We start from the raw sequence: 18889 nt of genomic DNA on the forward strand, positions 1-18889 counted from the left end.
CTTTGTTCTGATCGATATCTGAGAATGGATTAGTTGATGCATCAAACTCAACTTGAAGATGATGTTAAACTCAAATCTGGCTGACTGACTGGGTAAACAGAAAGTGTAGCATTGTTATGGAATTCATGTTTTTTAATTGCTTAAATAGGAGGTGGCTTAACAACTTTGCGGTATGCTGTGTACCACCAGATTATACTCGAATTAGTTTTTAACTTTGAAATGCGTTGTCACCCGGTTGGGCTAAATGCGATTGCAAGCAAGATGATAAGTAATTGTTGTTACGTGATAATAAGATGGGGAAGGAAACGGTCAAAGATTTAAGTAACCTTTGAGGGAATAAAAGCTCCGCCTTTCCATAGCAGCATATTTAAGTGTTACTCATAGCTGGTTGTCAATGTGATATGTTCATACCAAATTTGTTTATGTAATATTTGGCTATTTGGCTGAGTTATGTACCTTGTAGTCTGCGCGTTGCATGGATTTTGAAATCTTGTATTCTATTGGTATAAAGGTATATATTTCCATCGAGCATTTCAGGGACCATTTAGTGATAATTTCAGTTTTATTGATTTTTAATTCGTTCAGTCTGTGTGAGCTATAAAATTAGAAAGTGCGGTCCGGTCCTAATCGATTTCATGGCGGAGGCCTAAAAATCCGGTCGAATCAGGCCCACGGATTGCTCCACAACCCTTGGATCCGTGAAGCACTCTGATCTGTAAGCATTTTTTCGTCCACGTTTTGTTAAAACGTTTGCATCACATTCAACCTGACGTAATTCATCATCGTGGCGCAATGCAGAATATATGCCGTTTGGGCTAATGAAACACAGTTTTGGATGGGATGGGAAATGAGCAAACGTTGCATGTATTGGGTACCATCTTCGTGCTTCATGGACAAACGCCAACTGAATGTCTTGCACTGAATACTCCACCACTCCCTGTTTTCACAACTCTGACTAGGTTTCATGGAAATGTAGGTACTGGTTGTAAGTGTCTTTTGTTTTATGAGTTGTAACCATCTTGTCCGTATCGTTCCGTGTCAGTATTTCAGCTTTGTTATAATGCAGCTTTAGCACTGACAGCAATGTTTTGCACTGCCTTGCATTGAGCACTTACTAGGGGGGAAACAGTGAAAGACATCACTGAAGATCCGTGCTGATGACACACCGAGAAAGATCGTGTACATTACTCTGGACACGTTTATTTTGATGGATATGTTGAATGCGACGATATGAAGAAACCATTACTGTTTTATGCACGCAGCATTCGGAACTTAAGGGACCTGCGTGGCGATCCGCGGATGATGCATGCATGAACAAGTAATTTATTGGAGCAACGTAACTCATTACGTTAACCTTTCTACCTACGTGAGATCTTGGAAAAATCCCTCGCACATACATTTTCGTGTTGCAGTACAACGGTCACTTGCTGCAGAAGCAGAAAACACTAAACGAGCTCAGCCATCTTCTGCGCATTGTTCGTTATTTGTGACTTCCGGTAAGCAGAATCGAGAGCAGCGACAAATCAAAATATACCGCACGCGCAACGGTTTGAATAGTCACATTTTGCAAGCACCAAATGGATGCATATTCTCATGTATACAAGCTGTGTAATTTACAGTCGATTGTTTATGATAAACAGTGAGAGGACCGTGCCGTATCCAACCACCCGGTAAAACAACACCACGCGTGCCCAGCTGCGCTCCAGGTGTGTTCCTCTGCCTACCACCCTGGCCGAGAGTACAGGGAGACAACCGCGTCCCCTCCCCTCGGCCTCCAGACCGCGACTCTCGCAGCTCGCGCGTGTAGCATCGTGAGCTTGACTGCTCAGCTCGGTACTTGTGATGTCTGCTTGCTGATAATTGTCGCGACTCAGCGCCCAGATCTCCTCCCAGCCCTTCAGTCAGAGATCTGCACGCAGCTCCAGCGAGCATCGCCGGTTCAAATCTGCGCTGGCTTATTTCATGTTGCGTTTCCAGCTCTTTGCGGCTCGCCCCGCTCCCGAGCCGTGGCTAGCTGGAGACCAGCGCGTACTGACATTAGAATGGCTGCCCTCCTCTGTAGCTACACGGAGATCTATTCTTCCCGGCTTCAGCTACGCACATTACTATGCCCACTCAGCTCAGGAATGTTTTCAGGGAGCGTGCCACAGACTTCGCACATATCAGCACATTCACACTGCATGACGAACAATTCAATATTATAATTATAACGCGAACAGCAGCGCCTGCTGATCGCGAAAGCAGTTTACCCCTCGGAATTAAACATCACGTCAGATGTTATCTGGACGTCTTAACGGCTGCAGACGTTGTTGCAAGCGCTGAACGGCGCTGGTCTCCGACTGCCAGCTAACAATTCGCGGTTACAAAATGAGGTCGCGCTGGAAGTCGTGTAGAAGAATGCAACATGGTCGGCTAATGCTTGTCGGTGGAGGTGGCCAAGGTGTTCCGCTCAGCAAATTCCGGCGAAGTGCTGCTCGTGACAGCCCGTAAAACAGCACCTAGAAAGAGAACGGACGTCGAAATAAAGGCTTCAGTGATGTGTGGGTATGCACCTGTTGATTGTCGTAGACAGTTCTGGCACGCTACATTGGAATAAAGTGAAACAGGCTGTCCAAAATATTACTGACGATAACTTTGAAACATTGCAAAATGCCAGATCACAGGTAACGCGTGGCGCGTTGAATAGCTCATAGCGTATAACGTGCCATTGTCGTTTTATGTTAGATCGACGCGAGAATTCACTGCCTTATTTTGTTGGTGATGCCGGAAAGCAAATCTCAACATCCTACATTTTTACTAATATGTTCCCTATTCTTAAATGCATACACCTTACAAAGTATTTGAAAATGCACAGTTTTCCACCAGTAGCGTTTACTTACAGGGCCAGGAGCTTGTTGTAGTGTGCGCGTGACCGTTTGGAGACGAACGTGCCGCGGAGGTCTGTGCTCCGTTTCCACAGGTGCAGCCATCGGGGGCTAACTGCGCTTGGCCCGGGCTGCGGACTGCGGTGGCTGAGCCGTCCCGAGTGCTGCCGACGCCGTCCGCTAGACCACGGAGACACTCGATACAGCAGCGAGTTCTCGAACCTGTGCGGTCCGGCTGGCGGACAGGGGGGCGGCCGTCAGCCGACGGACAACGCAGTGTCAGCGGCACAGGTGCTGGCACAGTCCGTCAAACCGGCCCCACTTGCACGGCTCAGCCGGGTCACAACTTCTCTCCCGCACATCACACCGGATTGTCTTGCATCATTTGACCTCGACGGGAAAGCGGGAAAGCGCGTGCGTCTGTAAAAAGTGCTTTCGCAAACATCAACATTTTGCTGTTGTAGTAACACGTGCGTACTGTGAGATGATTTGTAAATGCTACGACGCTTTTAAAAGTGTGTTAGCTTGGTATGATGATAGTTAAGTGCCATTTTTGAACAACTGAGATGAGTGTATTCTACGGAACATCCAGGTTAAGGAAAAGTTTGAAAGAGCCTTTGGGCTCGTCGTTCATGTTGTAATGCAGAAGGAAACTTAGCGCTCCATATGGGTGAGTTTCCTCCGGACGCCTGGCAATGAATTAACTAGACTGGATGACCTCATCCGAACTCGGCCAAGAAAGCGTCCAAAGTACTTTTAATAAGCTTCTGCTCTTCGCTGGCTTCATAAATGACGAGGCAGATCTAAAACATCTGTTGTTCGCTGGATTCCAAAGTACCTGGATAAACTCAAGGTTTCCATGCGTCACGAATATAGACCGCAACGCACCATTAAACACAATACAAATGCTGCACGAATACGTCAAGCAGCTTGCTCGGGCTCGATTGGCACTCCCGCTTGGAAATCCATGACGCAGGCGCCCGGTGCGCTACCTTAAATCGCTGCGCCTTGCCGTAAATCGCTGTACCTTGCCGTAAATCGCTGCACCTTGCCGTAAATCCCTGCGCTTTGCCGTAAATCGCTGCACCTTGCCGTAAATCGCTCTGCACCTTGGCGTAAATCGCTGCACCTTGCCGTAAATCGCTGCACCTTGCCGTAAATCGCCTGGCAGTTGGAGCGCCAGCATCTCCACTACGAGCGGTCTTCATGCAAAGGCCAGCGTTTTACGTTCTTAAATGTCGCCGTCGGACCCCTCATTTTGCACATTGTCAAGAGATGCGTAATTCGAGGTGTGATTAAGCGTCGCTCCAAGCATATGCAGCTTAGCATGGAGTCTCTCTGGCGTTGCAGCCACGGTATGGTGAGTTCCGTCGGCTGGGGGAGGTAACACATATTTTGATCTGTGCTAGTCTGTAAGTGTCGGAATCATCAATAAATATGGACTGAGGAGCCAGGTTATCTACTTCTGGCCTTGCCTCGTTAGGTGGGACGCAGAAAGGCAGCGCACATATTTGGCCATCTGAATGTGATGAAAGGTGAACACGGTCTTCACTGACCACCGCAGAGGGTCCGCGGCCAGCGTGATGCTTCATCACCAGCGATTAAGTGCATTGCAATGTGTCTTGTCCCTCTAGTGCTTTTTTATTCACTTATCATCTGATGTCTGAATGGCTGACAGCTGCTCGACAGTTTGTCGCACTCTGGCTTTGTCTGATATCTGCATTGCAGCAGGGCGATCTCAGGCACACGTCTGAGGCTGGCATCGTTGCACGGATGACGTGGTTTCTGCACACCATTCAACCATGAACTTCTCCGAGCGTACATGATAGGCATGTGCCGACAGTGTAACTTTGTACTAAAATAGCAGTTACAAAAATTTAAAAGATTGACAAGCATTTGCAAAAGTCAGCTGAAGTCAAAGTAGCAATTAACTCTGTACGCTGCCAGTTAGAATCAGAGTCGACTCTGCTCAGTGATGTCGGGCACAGGCCTGCTGAAAAGTACATTAGCAGGGCTTTACAACCTTGAACGGCCTGTAATTTGCTTGCGATTCCCAAACGGTTTTCTTCGAGCATTTCCACGTGAAAGGAAACGAAATTTGGGAGCCACGTCATACCAATACAGCATGCGACAAACGACGGTGACGGCGATCACACCGGGTGGCAGCTGTGGCCGGCCCACCTGAGCCGTCGAGCGGCTGCTGTAGGCCGCTGTATTCGGCCAGCGGCGGCACCTGCGATCGCTTGCCGAGCATGTCACACGCGCGGGCCCAGTACATCTCGTCAAACTCGGAGCCGCAGATGCGGCGCGACTGCACGTGGTCGGCCGCCGCCCACCCACTCAGGAATCCGGTGGCCGCCAGCAGCAGCAGCAGGCTACGCAGCAGTCTGTGCAGCAGCCCACACTGTGGGGACGGGGGTAGTCAGGTCAGCGGTGTCCTCCGCGCCGCCGGCGCGGCGCCGAAACGGGGGCAAAAAGGACAGCAATCAACACTGCGGGAAAGCCCGCAGCAGTCTTTCACGTAGGGAACACCGTTTAGATAGGAGGGACCACACCGGATCGGACTGGACTAAACAATGATTTTTGCACAATATATGTAAGAACTGGCCAATGACATACTGGCAGGGGGAGAGCGGAAAGTTGCCCACTCTTACTACGGTGTGGACGAAAAATTAATCGGCAAATGTAACGTCGTTAGAGCCATTATGCAATTCTGGATAGCCTTTATTCGGTTCACTGCTAAATTTAGCATCAAGATAAAGGCAGTATAATGCCATTTATTTTTCTTATTTCCATACATTGGACTCGCAAACCACCCGTGTTGTTGTAAGGTGTCGGAAGCTGAACGGATTTGTAAGGCTAACCGAGTGCTGACTAAGTACTGACTAATTGAAACTTCAAATGCCACATACTGTTGGCGTTTGAAACCGCCCAACAGGTGTTACGCCAGGTGCGCTTTGAAGTCCAGCTAGGTCGGTGACATAGATGATGTTTCGGGAAACACTTGAAATGCGAACGGGCGTGTGACGTTGTCATGTCTTCAGATCAACGAAGGTGAACGGATTGTGCCAGTAGGACACAAAGAATCAAAATGCCGAATATACTTGAATGGTTTGCTGGCGATACAACTTTGAAAAATATGCTGGAATTCAACGTTCAACGCGCGAGGCTGGGCAGACGCTTCACGACGCTTCTGAGATCATATGGGGACGCGTGCCAATCATTCTGGCATAAAGAATGGCCACTGCCGGGAATTGAACCCCACAGTGAGCGGTTAAAGGCAAAACTATAACGTGTACACATGATTTAAGTCGTGATGCCACTCAGGTGACGCGTCATGACGCGAATGTTGAAATGGTGGTGGTGGCGGTAAGCGGCGAAGCTTTTGCAGTTCTTTAACTTTTGACGCGAAGTTCTTTCTTGCAGTAAAGCATGCGGACAACTCCCTGGAATATAAGCAGCATGTTTGTGTTGTTAGCATGGAAATACTTAAGTGGTGTGCTGCCTGTTTTGAGTGCTTTGAAGTAGAGTGGACTTACAATCTGGGTGAAGAACGTGACACAAGCGACGCATATGACACATAATGTGAGTTATATATATATATATATATATATATATATATATATATATATATATTAAAAACAAGGATATTGATTATCCTGCGCCCCCCCCCCCGCACGCAAATCATCTGGCATTCGAACTACAGGATAGTTGTAGTATCATGTAGTAGTATCTTGCAAATTAAGCATGTTTTGTGATACGTATTATTCGAAATACGCAACACGTAGTGCACACGTATTTCACACACAACTGCCTAGGTACTTTCCTTTTGTTTTAGCGTATACAGTACCATGGAATCAAAACGCGATAGCGTAATCTCGATCGCTCGTGATGCTGTTGCTGTTAATTCCCTTCTGAGAACCCACCTTGAAATCGCACAGATTACTTGAGCTGATCAGGAGCTGAAGGCCTTCTCGTTCTAGCCCGGGGGAACTAGCAACTGTTATTCAGGTGATACGGGAGCCGGGATGCCCTGGTCGATATGGAAGCCTTCAGAAGGATACCTCATGCGCCGGCCCTGTCTCTGATGCCACAGACCCTCTGACCTGAGCATGTGACACAGGATCGACGCTGGGGTGCGTCATTGACGTAAAAGGTTCCCCCACCGGCACAGGATGTTAGTGCCTAATTGGAGCCGAGACACCAATGCGGCTAATCAATTTCTGCCTCCTGGTTGAAACGGTGCGAAGGGCCACTCGTTTGGTCTCGCGACCTCTGACTGGCGCAGGTCACCGCCTCACTGTGAGTGCAAACTGTTGCATCATCATTTATCATGTCTCTTGTTACTGTTAAGAGGGTCCTGACCAACTCAAGAGGCCTTTTGATATTTGAGACCCCAATCCCGTCCCTGTTCAGCAAATGTGCTCATGGCTCACTTCGTGGAGCCAAATATGGCCAAATTATTATGTAAGAAATAAAATGGCCAAATCTGGTTATATATCAGTCATTGGAAGTATGAAAGGCTATCAGTAAGGTATGCCAAGATACAAAATTACTGCCTTTTCAAGGGCAGACTTTTCCGCTTCCCAACTGAACAGTCAGCACCTTTCACGTAATTTGCTGACGGACAGGGCTATCCAACGCAAACGCAAAATGTTGCCAACGCCTATGCATCATCTGGGCCAGGTCGGTCCAAAAGCCAGGTACCGGAGAAAAATTAAACATGGTAAGATATTAAAGCTAGATTGGCTTAGATTTATCATCATTGACCCCTGCTATGAACAACAACAAAAAAACGTGAAAAGATAGCTTTAAAGTTGTCACCGACAAATAATTCCCTTGCTTCAAGTTGTGCTCTTTTATTAACTATGAATTGTTCAATTTTGGGTGCATGTCAAACGTGTTTAAGCGGCTGGTGATTTAATTCAATACATGTATGAAGTATGTAGGAGTTCGCAGTAAAAAGGAAATTTCAGAGAGATTAGCTGATATTTTAGGTCATTGATAGTTTCTTTAAAGATTTTTAACGAGGAAGGAAAAATGTGTTGATATTACCTCTGTATAAAAACAAGGAAAACGAAAGAAGAGTCTGAAACACGAAGGCTTTGAGTTCTCTTGTCAGACGTTCTAATCAACTCAATTGACTAAAACCTGTGAAAAGCGGCGCTGAAGTGGTGACTTAAGCCTTTGAAGTTCATTTCGAACGCATTTCTTGACTTTTTACTCCCACATTTCGGGAATAGTGCAATTAAGTAGTCGAATCTTTTTGGGAAAAATATTACGTGGAGCACAATTCTCTACCAGACTTTGCGTAGCATTGGTGTGGTGTGACCAAAGAATGGGAATGCATGGAAACCTTACCATGGAACACAGCTATAGTTTGTGGTGCATTTTGTTAACAACCCAGATTGATGAATGCAAGCGGCTGGAGTCCCTGGGCACTCGGACTTGAAGGTGCCAAGTGCCCTTACCCTGTGAATACATAGGCATGGCTCGGATGTAGATGAGCTTTTTATCAGCACGCGCCCGGATGGCCGCCTGAATACCTGTCGCTCGGATGGGGGTTAATCTGATCGCTCTAAGATCTCATAAACCAAGATAGCTAGAGACACCAAACCCACAGGGAGATTGGTCTGTGCGTGAACTTGCTTGTGTCGAAATGTAAGGTTCCTTTTTCATGATCTTGGGGTCAAGCAAAGCTGTATAGATAGTCACTGTATATAACTCGAGATTGCTTCTATGTTTTCATTCGAATGAGCGTCAGGAATTACGTTGGGCAGTATGTTCCCAAAAACAGAATGTTGACGTAAGAAAGTTTCAGTGATCTAATCTGACCTTAAAAGAGTCTATGGCACATGGCGGTTTTAGAAATCCGGACGTCTGTCAAGCGTGGCGTGTTGTGTGTACCCTGAACCCATCATCTTAGCTGTGCCGTTCAGTTAAACCGAGAAGCTCGCCTCTATCCTTTCGCCGGGCAGACAGCGAGCATTTCACGTGCTGCACGAGGTTGCGGCACAGTTGCGCCGGTTGTCTTTATCGCGCCACAATTGTGCCACCCGGCCAGTTAAACGAGAAATCCCTTAGGGGAAAAATTTGGGGGACGCTCGTGAAGCGAGGTGGAGAAAAACCGTCGTACGGCAAAGTTTAAATCAGCCTCGTCCAGGGCAGAGAGGTTCTCGTGCTCGTCTACTCTCGGATAGTTTTTGCTCCCTGCCGCAAACCACCGCCCGTCACATCTGATTGATCCCACATCCAGCGGCGGGACATCCCCTCTGGCCCGGTCGCAAGTGTGCGGCTCTGATGAAGGTGCCAATGACCTGCTTTACGGCCAGTTACGTCGCTCGTAGGCGGTATATCTTCCGTGACCAGGGTGCGAAACAGACGGCTGCTATCCCCTTAGTCGGGGTCTGGATCCCGTTAGCAGGTACGCCGGCTCCTCGTTAGCGCACGGGATGAAGATTACACGTATTCGCGGTGATCTAAAGGTCACGTCGTCGGCACGGGAGAACTGCCGGTGAGATGCATGTATACAGAGTGTATGGTGGTAATGTCACTTGGGGAGATCTTCAAAATTTTATCTAAACAAGTCGCGATTCGCATGTGGGCATCATGTCTAGGAATTGATCGATTTGGTCTCCCATTTGGAGTCCAAATACTGGTCGATTCGTTGGCACCTAAGAGAGTGTTGGCTGGTTAGATTCTTCTGTTCATCGGTGTGAGAAAAGAATTTAGTAGTTCGCAAATGCAATTCAATTCAGGTTTGAGACGATAAAGTACATGTCTGCAAGTCCAACAAATTAGCATCTATTACGTAGCTTACAAAACTACTCAAGCTCAAATTCTCACCACGAAGACCAAAGACAAAGCCATGGCTATGGTAAAGCTGTTACTAGTCAAATGTGCATGAGCCAGGGTTTCTTAACAGCTCAACATATCTCGAAAAAAGTATGACGTTGGATGCACGTTAAAATTGTGTGCTTATTGCTGTCAGCCGAACAAAAACAACAGAATCCACCACCCAGGACGGATCTTGTCAGAACAGTGCCCACCGGCCAAACATCGGGCACTAGCAGCGCAGTCTTGGAATGCGTTCGTCTACATGCATTTTCACTACTAGGGGTGATAAATTATCCCTCTGTAACCCAAAACAAGCACCGTGGAATGCATGCTGTTCCTGCAACAAAGGTGTATTTTATAGAGGGACATGAACTTTTCAAGACATATTAATGCATCCACAAAGTGACAAGGGAACAAAGCAAATTACTTTGACACGAGTATGGGAAGAATAAACAGCTTTAGGTTTCCATGCTTGGTATGCAAAAGGCGAGAAGAGCCCCTGTCAGCGGTTTACATAAAATATGTTTTCATTCAAACACAATTGGGATGCAATCCAAAAGTTAGCAATCATTGGTGGCTCATGGCTCATTTATGTCATTTTAAAAGCGTACCACATCACAGTTCAAGGTAATGAAGATTTGCACGTCCGAAAAGTGCAAAAATTTAACCACTGATTGACCAAAACTCAAGTTGGTTTACATCGGTTTTTGGTTTACCCATTTTCTGGTCTGCAGTTGACGCCGCATGTGTGCAGACATCGTATGTGCAAAATGTAGTGCATCGCGCGCAGTAATGTGGTGCGCCTGCACACTAAATGTGGTACACTAAACCCGCCTCGGCCCGCGTTGCCGACATCAGTCAACGAACGCCCAGCCGTTGGTCTCTGTGAGCGCGCTCGCGACGGTAACAGTCGCGACTCGAGACGGCTGGCCGACGACGGGGTGAACCGGCCGTCCCCAGAGCAGTGCGGGTCCGGCGGCGGCGGTACCACAGCTGCGACTCGAGGCGGCTGGCCGACGACGGGGTGAACCGGCCGTCCCCAGAGCAGTGCGGGTCCGGCGGCGGCGGTACCACAGCTGCGACTCGAGACGGCTGGCCGACGGCGGGGGGAATCGGCCGTCCCCAGAGCAGTGCGGGTCCGGCGGCGGCGGTACCACAGTTGCGACTCAAGACGGCTGGCCGACGACGGGGTGAACCGGCCGTCCCCAGAGCAGTGCGGGTCCGGCGGCGGTGGTATCACAGCTGCGACTCGAGACGCCTGGCCGACAGCGGGGTGAACCGGCCGTCCCCAGAGCAGTGCGGGTCCGGTGGCGGCGTCACCTCACCTCGTCTCGTCTCGCGCCAGCCATCTGCCCTCTTTCAACGGTCGACGGTCGGCACAGGTCAGCAGCACACGCCACAGTTTCAATGGAAGACCGCTAATGCATGGCAGGGGGCAGCCCTCTTTCTGGACACTGATGGGACCGCGTATCTTCTTTTCCCGAGGGCGGAAACAAAATATATGCGTAATGCTTTTTAGTCGCGCTTGGATAACTTATCAAGTATCATCATGTCAGCTGCAATAGCACATCCTCCAATGGCAGGTACAGTGCACTTTAAGTATGTAGTACATGAAATACTGTGTTGCAGATGTAGGTATGTACATGCAGTGTGCGTTGACTTTTGCGCAAAGCAGATATTACACTTCGGTATATAGCCTGGTGCAACATCACAGTAAACAGTATGGCACGATTTAATAGCAAAGCATTTTTATCAGCACGCATCGTATTATTCAGTAAAACGGTCCATTGTTTAACATGATTCGGACGTGGCTGAGTGCAGGTAGCAGGCGCGGCCGAGTCCTGTGCTGCTGCCGCCCTAGCTGTCAGACAATATCACGCCGCTCACGTACAACTCACGTACAGCGCGCAAGTACACGTCAGCTCTGATCTCGGCGCCGCACGCTCGGACGGTAGACCATTGTGGAGCGCATTGATACAGGCAATGCCGGGTTCAGTGGCGTCCACCGCCAGTAGGCCTCCCTTTGGCGCCTATAACGGGCGCATGGACACCTGTTGTGCGGGAACAGGGGAGGACTAAGAGAGAGCGTCGGAGAAACAGGACGGCGAGTAAGTGAGGCGGCGGCGGAAGAGATTAAGAAAAAATGCATCGCTTCAGGCTGTCCTTTAAATGGCTTTTCATTACTTCCCGAATATTACTAACAACCGCGACACATAACACGAACTACCCAATGACACCCAATGTGTACGGTCACACGACAACTAATCTGTACTGCCGCCCCGGAACCATCAAACACATGGGGGTCCGAGGAATCAGCGCGGTGTTGGTCTGGTGCAGGCTCACACCTGGGCGCAATAGAGAGGTCTTTTGTGTCAAAGTATCGCGTATATATCATTCACGCAGGCGATCAAATATAGCCCTGGCGTTCTACAACTTGTCTAGTCGGGTGTTATGCTGGATGGTGAGAGCCACCCACCGATCCTAGTGTGCTGTTCTCTAATTGAAATGATTAAATGCAGGAGTGATGAATTAATACGCAGAATTACCAAGTTTGATCATATTTACAATGCTAACAGATGCGACATTTAAAAACATTTACGTTTTTACCTATATCTCTCGTGTGAAAAGGTGTAGATATTAGTTTTGATGTTGCTACCGTAAAAATGGCATGACAGTACTAAACCACGCAAGTCTACCCCGATTTAAAGTTCTCAGCAAAGTGCTGTGTGATGGCTCATACCCGCGGAGCTGCTGCAGGTCAACGGACAATTTCTGTCGAAAGATTTGCATGTAACAAGCAGTGACGTCATGCCCCCTCCCCCCGTTTCCAGGCTCCCTTAGCCGATTGAGAGCCAGAGAGCCCGGGTTCTGGGATGTTGATCCGCCTGCCTGCCACCTTAGTCAGACCGGCCAGATCTCACCGAATGAGACGCAAGCGTACCTTAGTCAGACCGGCCACAGCTCACCAAATGAGACGCAAGGGTACCTTAAACAGACCGGCCACAGCTCACCAAACGAGACGCAAGGGTAGCTTGCCGATGCTCGGTGCGCCTCCTTTTGTCTTGCTTGTGGATCACAAGCGAAGGCACGGCTAGCTAGTATTGTCGTCAGCTTTTTGCAAACTCTGCAGCTTCAGCACGCCTGGCCGGCCAGTCATCTTGTCGACGTGCCTTCATGATTGTAAGCACTGTCCGTATCACCAGAAAATGCTCGGCAACAAACAGCGCAATGACCGGGACGAGCTGTTTGTGTTTAAGATGAAAACTGGCTTGCAGGGGATTAATGTGATCCCATGGTAATACATTGTTAAGACAATGGTGTCATCCGCGCAAAATACCGTTCAACCAATTACGCAATAACCAACGTGCGGCCACGGCAGGTAAAGACGTGACACCCATTACATGGTGTAGGCGCACGTACTGTTCACAACTTATGACGCAACCTAAACTTTGTGTGACTGACAGATACGCCAGTAGCGGACCGGAAGGCAGTCACTAACCCGCGTTGCATGATATTTTATGTGCCACGAAGTGAGCCGCGGCGAGCCTAGAAAATGCTCTAGAAATTACAGCATTTTTTTCTCGCAGCAGGTTATTTGCAATCATTTGAACGCATTTTGGGTTTACTGTTCATTCGCCGAAGGCAGAATTTAGGTTTAATTGCGTATACCAGCAGCATCATATGCACATGCCCATGGTTTGGTATGGTGATGTTCGACTTTCCCAGCCCAACAGCAGGCAACCGACCAGACTTCCACGCCCTTGTTCAACCCCAGGTCGCCGCCAGTCGCTCATTGATTGAGATTCCGTACAAGATGAATTTTCGATAGCGTTCGCGCGTTGTCCCGGTGAACGGAAATTCAAAATGGAGGCGAATAAAAACTCACATCACTGGGCCGGTTTCAGGTTTGGGAAATGGTTGCAAAAATAAAGAAGAAAGCAGACTGTCAAACAAGTCATGCTTTAATTTTTTATAGATGTATATCTTCCCTTTGAAATTGTGCATCGAGGTGTGGCGCATCATAAAGTTCTTACAACTGTACCGACTTCCGAGAGTGGCCACGGATGAACAGGCACTTACTGGCTTGCTGAAATGGTTTGGTTAGTAGTTGGGCACTGGCCACTAACACATGGCCCTTCTTTTGTCTCATTGCAGACTCCCATCGCGTAAGTCATCATACCTTCTTGCATTGCCAAAGGGCCCGAATAACACAGTAAACTAACCCTCTGGTAGGGGTCCCGTTCACGTTTCTGTTTAGCCAATGTTCACCTGCGACTCGGGGCCACTTGGCCCTCCTTTTAAACCAGCACTCGACTACATTGTAAAGCCTAAGCTTGCGGAGAAGGTGGTCATGCGGAACAACATTGAAACATTTGAATAATGCCAGCAGACAGAGCAGTGTGGCTGCTCTGGTCCATAGCAGTCAAACTGGGGCAGCAAAAGAGAGCAACGCAGTGCCAGCTGAGTGATTTGATATAAAGCCATGCTGATCAGACGAGAGCAGGTGGTGCGTTATAAAGTAATAAAAGACCACACAACACAATCGCGCGACTCCCGCCTGTATCCCAGTGGTAAACATGCCTCGTTTCTACGTACATGCGTGACCACGTATGCGCGCGCGCACACACACACAGTGCGTTCGTGGCCGATATACTATCCTTTAGGGGCTGTCATATTTCCCACGCCGATGGTACCAGCTGCAGTTACCATCGTATTCACTGTGCTTGTCTTACAGTTCAACCAGAAGTAAACGAAGAAGCAGAGCATTGGCACTGTCATAAGAGCCAGGGAAGCAGCATAATACCAGTGATATATTGTCATGATATGAATTATATTCCACTCACAGACGTGAGATTCGTACAGAGTTCACACTTGCCGGCACCTGTCCTTATTTAGCGACAAGCGACACGAGCGACACGAGTTTTATGTCCACAATCCATATTTGCAACTAGCACTGCCTAAAAGGGAACGCTCGACATTTGAAGATATAGATGGAAGCATCAGATATGATTTAAGATTGCTCTAGACAACGCAGTTTTTCTGTTCAGTAAATAGGCTCCTCAGTACGTTATTGTTTGCTTACGTCATCGTACCCTACACAGCATTGATTGAAAGCCAGTGGGCGGCCGTTATGTCCGGGAATCGTGCTCACGAACATCACATATAACGGCTCGACAATTATATCTTTTGGCCTTAATCATCGCATGACTATGGGAATCGCATGATATAACGACGTTATTATTATGTGATGGATGGATGGATGACCTCGAAACAGTCTGCATATCTTTGCGGGCGTATGGCTCAGAAACTAGAAGGGTTTAGTTACTAAAAAGTGGACCGCACGTGGTGGTCTTCAAGATGGTTAATCCAGTTCAAGCCCCTAAATATGTTTAACACTTCATTTAAAGGGAGTCTCGCTTGACTCCCTTGAAGTCACCCGTCAAATGGCTCTCAATCATTGGTGAGCAGGCTGTGTAAGATTCAATCACGTTTGGTGTTTTGTTTGTCTATTGTTTTTGGATTAGAGCCCTTTCGACCAAAAATTATCATTTTAGGGCTATGGGATGAAGGAAAATGGTTAACAGTGGGGCAGACTTGCATGCGCCTGGGAGGGCCAACCGCCAAACTTTAACCGACGCATACGCACCGGGTACCCGGTCGGAGTTCCCCTTCCCAAGGGGCTCTCGGCTCACCGTGGCTGACGCATGCAGTCAAGCCTACAAGAAAACATCTTGGCTCACAGACAAACATGCAAGGACATCAGGAGACAGGGCCAAAACACGAGTATGTGACGATATTTGGCTCAGCAAACACTTCCAGAACAGCCACTGCCATTTCTCACTGATCTCAGCAGTGCACGTGGGTACCACCCGTCCGGGCGCGGTTGGAAGACTCCGCGGAACTGGGGCGCGCTTAACTGGTCTTGTACCGTTCTGGGCACCCGCCTGTGGCGTTAGCACACTGTCCAGTATATGTTGGCTTGTACTGCCACCTACAGCCTAAATTCAGCGCAACAGGCAAGACGGGGGAGTTGGAGTTATCATGTCATGATATTATGAAGCTAAGCGAGAGTGGAGGTAGACCCAGAACTACGGAATCAACTCATTGCAAACAGCTTGATCGGACGAAACAACTCTAAAAGCATGATCCTGAACGAAGAATTCAGCGCAGCCGTAAAAACCTGTAGAGGTGAGGAAAGAGAAAGAAAAAGCACGGTAAGGAGAGCCGACAAAGCATCTTTTTGCGTAATTGTTGACAAGTTGGTTAACCTTAAAATTCAACGACATTATTTAGTCCAGTTTTAGACAAAGACTTTACTGTGGCCAGCGATGATTCGTGACAACAGTGCACAAAATGCCAACAGATGTTGGGTGATGCCTCAGTGTCACAAGCGAGGGCCCCGACCAGTACAAGATCTGTGTAGCGCGCTCCTACCTCCAAAAAGCTTTCAAACTCTGTTCTGACTGGGCGCACTACCACACAGTGAACTGTAGTGCATCGAACCACTCCTTGGGCATCGAACACAGGAAACCATTGTTTCGTTTCGATAAAAGAATGTAGCCAAAATATAAATTCAGTTATCTCTCAGTTTTTCTGATTACGCTGAGAAATAGGCTATTAGTACCGTCTTGTCTATATGCATGATGTTCATCGCAAATACAATAAGCAACTTTCGTAATTTTGTTCTTTATACTGATGCTTGAATGCGCAATCTGTTAACTGATGACCTTTCTTATGTCTCGAAAAGCATGTATTGTATATATATATGCATATATATATATATATATATATATATATATATATATATATATATATATATATATATATATATATATATACACGCGCGCCCGTGTGTGTGTGTGTGTGTGTGTGTGTGTGTGTGTGTGTGTGTGTGTGTGTGTGTGTGTGTGTGTGTGTGTGTGTGTGTGTGTGTGTGTGTGTGTGTGTGTGTGTGTGTGTGTGTGTGTGTGTGTGTGTGTGTGTGTGTGTGTGTGTGTGTGTGTGTGTGTGTGTGTGTGTGTGTGTGTGTGTGTGTGTGTGTGTGTGTGTGTGTGTGTGTGTGTGTGTGTGTGTGCGTATGCGCGTGTGTGTGAAGTTACTTTGTGAAGTGTCGTGTGCAAATTATTCAGATAAACAGATGTGGAAGCACCATCACCGTCAATTCTGGTGGTCAGCTTGTCATTTTGCGGATAGAAAACATGCTTTTCAGGAAATTTGTGTGCTTTCTTCGCGTTGCATGCCTTTTTCACTCCCTTGCATCAATTTTTTTTCCTTTTCCATGTTTATGTTGGATACAATTCTCAAACTAAAGCGAGTCAGGTCAGCAAAATGGGGACCCCTATTGTTTATTAAGCATTGTGTTACCAACACAGTGCATGCAAATTTATGGCAGGAGTACGCAGGAGGGAATTCGCCAGTTTCATTCCTAGCGATGGCTTTGGCTATTGAAGATAAAAGGAGTGCAACTTTTTTCTGTGTCTGATTTAAACATTCAATATGCGACGGTAGGACGTAAAAAACTCGTGTGCTCCCATTTTACAGCATTGCCCGTTTGAAAGAACGTTTGTGTACGCACTCAATGTTTACGATATACTTGACTATATGAATGAATTTAAGTATTAAGTTTAATCCAAAATACAAAGAAAGTTAATGTACCCTTCATGCACGGAAGACCGACTCCCTAAAGTAATGGGCAGGACCTAGCTCTGCCCTATCTTATGAAATTTTGACACGGCACGAGCATGTAGGTTCTATGAACTTAAAACGTTTGTGGTGCTTTTGCTAGCTGTTCGGAGCAGCAAGCAAAAAAAAACTTGGGGGAGGGGTAGAACCTGTCCACACCACTACCCGCAGAGAACAGGGTTTATCATAAGCATGTGTAGGCGTGGTACAAATATATTGCCATTACCTCTGATAGTGGTCAAAAGTGCGTTTTTGCGGTCTGGCACCTCTCGGTGGCGGCGTGTTCGTCCACGTGGCTCGCGCACTCACCAGCACAGGCATGTTGGAGCGTGAGCGCTCTGGGCGGCTGAGAGGTATTGGTGTCTCTTGGAGAGCCGAGCCGTCCCGCACCACCTACGACACCCGCAGCAGGTGACACCGCACTGAACCGCTGCCCAATGCCGAGCAACTCTTTTAACGAACCACTCCCACCTGCGTCCGCCGGCGGCCCCCGGGTGTGACGTCACAGACACGGCCCGCCAATCGGTGCGCTCCGGCCGCGAGGCAGTGGCGTCACTCGGCCTGCTCCCCCACGCAGCACCCCGCCTGGAGACCTTGGGGCTGGGAGGCCCAGTGGGGTCCCACCCGCTACGGGCTGGCGTTATTTTTGGAGAGCGCATGAACAATTGCGGCCTTAAGTACTTTGCAATAAATTTTAGACGATTTGATGCCTTATGCTGTACGAAGAAATCTGCCATCTACTTCTTCTCACAAGCATGGTCTTGCTTAATGTCAGCCGACCACAATTTTATTAAATTATACGTATTTAAGAACGTGTTTTGAAATCTCTGCGAAATGCGGTAAGCTGAAATTCGCTGATAAAACGTGTGTGGTTAGAAAATAAACGCTAAAAAGCTGTTTTCAAAATTGGAAAGATTGTTCCGTAATACTTCGCGAAAACGGCTGATGTGCTGATACTTTCAGATTATTGAAACAAGACGCGAATTTGGCCCTTGCGATGTGGTGGTACCCGTGAATTATTGGCCAATAATTGTGTTATGGTTAGTAATATAATGAGCCTTATTTAATCACCTCCCTATGAAATATTGCATAAGCAACAGGCGATACGCTGTGTGAAGACGATATCCTTTGAGGTGCAGGCCTTTATGAATGATATTTCCAGTCGGTGACATCCATGCACCCGCAGGGTCGTGCTGGTGCCCACTCGCTACCCGCGGAATGCAAGGGCTTAAAAGCTTGAATACGCGCGTCTTATTTCTCCTGCTGTCGCATGACATCGTACATTATCAGACCGAGATAAACAGTCAAGAACAGAACCCACTCGCCTGGCACACCGGTCCTGTAGTTCCCAAAACAAAGCAAGACACAAAAGTAGATGAATCTGTTCAAGGATATGTCGACCATAAGTAAAAATGTCAGTAATATTTCAGAATCATGCATGCCTGCAGGTTGCATTGCACAACCAAACATTGCGATGCATGGGTACATGCAGGGACTAGCGGTAA

General features: G+C 47.8%; 1 protein-coding gene across 1 annotated transcript; it reads right to left on the minus strand.

Moving 5' to 3' along the window:
• Positions 1 to 1196: 1196 nt before the first annotated feature.
• Positions 1197 to 17791, minus strand: LOC119091981 (uncharacterized). Its single transcript, XM_037214924.1, has 4 exons — positions 17694 to 17791; positions 5046 to 5268; positions 2880 to 3099; positions 1197 to 2498 (listed from the first exon to the last, which is right to left on the minus strand). The coding sequence occupies exons 1-4, from the start codon at positions 17703 to 17705 to the stop codon at positions 2450 to 2452; spliced, it is 504 nt and encodes a 167-aa protein (XP_037070819.1). The 5' UTR covers positions 17706 to 17791; the 3' UTR covers positions 1197 to 2449.
• Positions 17792 to 18889: the final 1098 nt, after the last annotated feature.

The sequence above is a fragment of the Pollicipes pollicipes genome, unplaced genomic scaffold, assembly GCF_011947565.3.
Source record: "Pollicipes pollicipes isolate AB1234 unplaced genomic scaffold, Ppol_2.1 Scaffold_3447;HRSCAF=4054_pilon_pilon_pilon, whole genome shotgun sequence".
Lineage (NCBI taxonomy): Eukaryota > Metazoa > Arthropoda > Thecostraca > Pollicipedomorpha > Pollicipedidae > Pollicipes > Pollicipes pollicipes.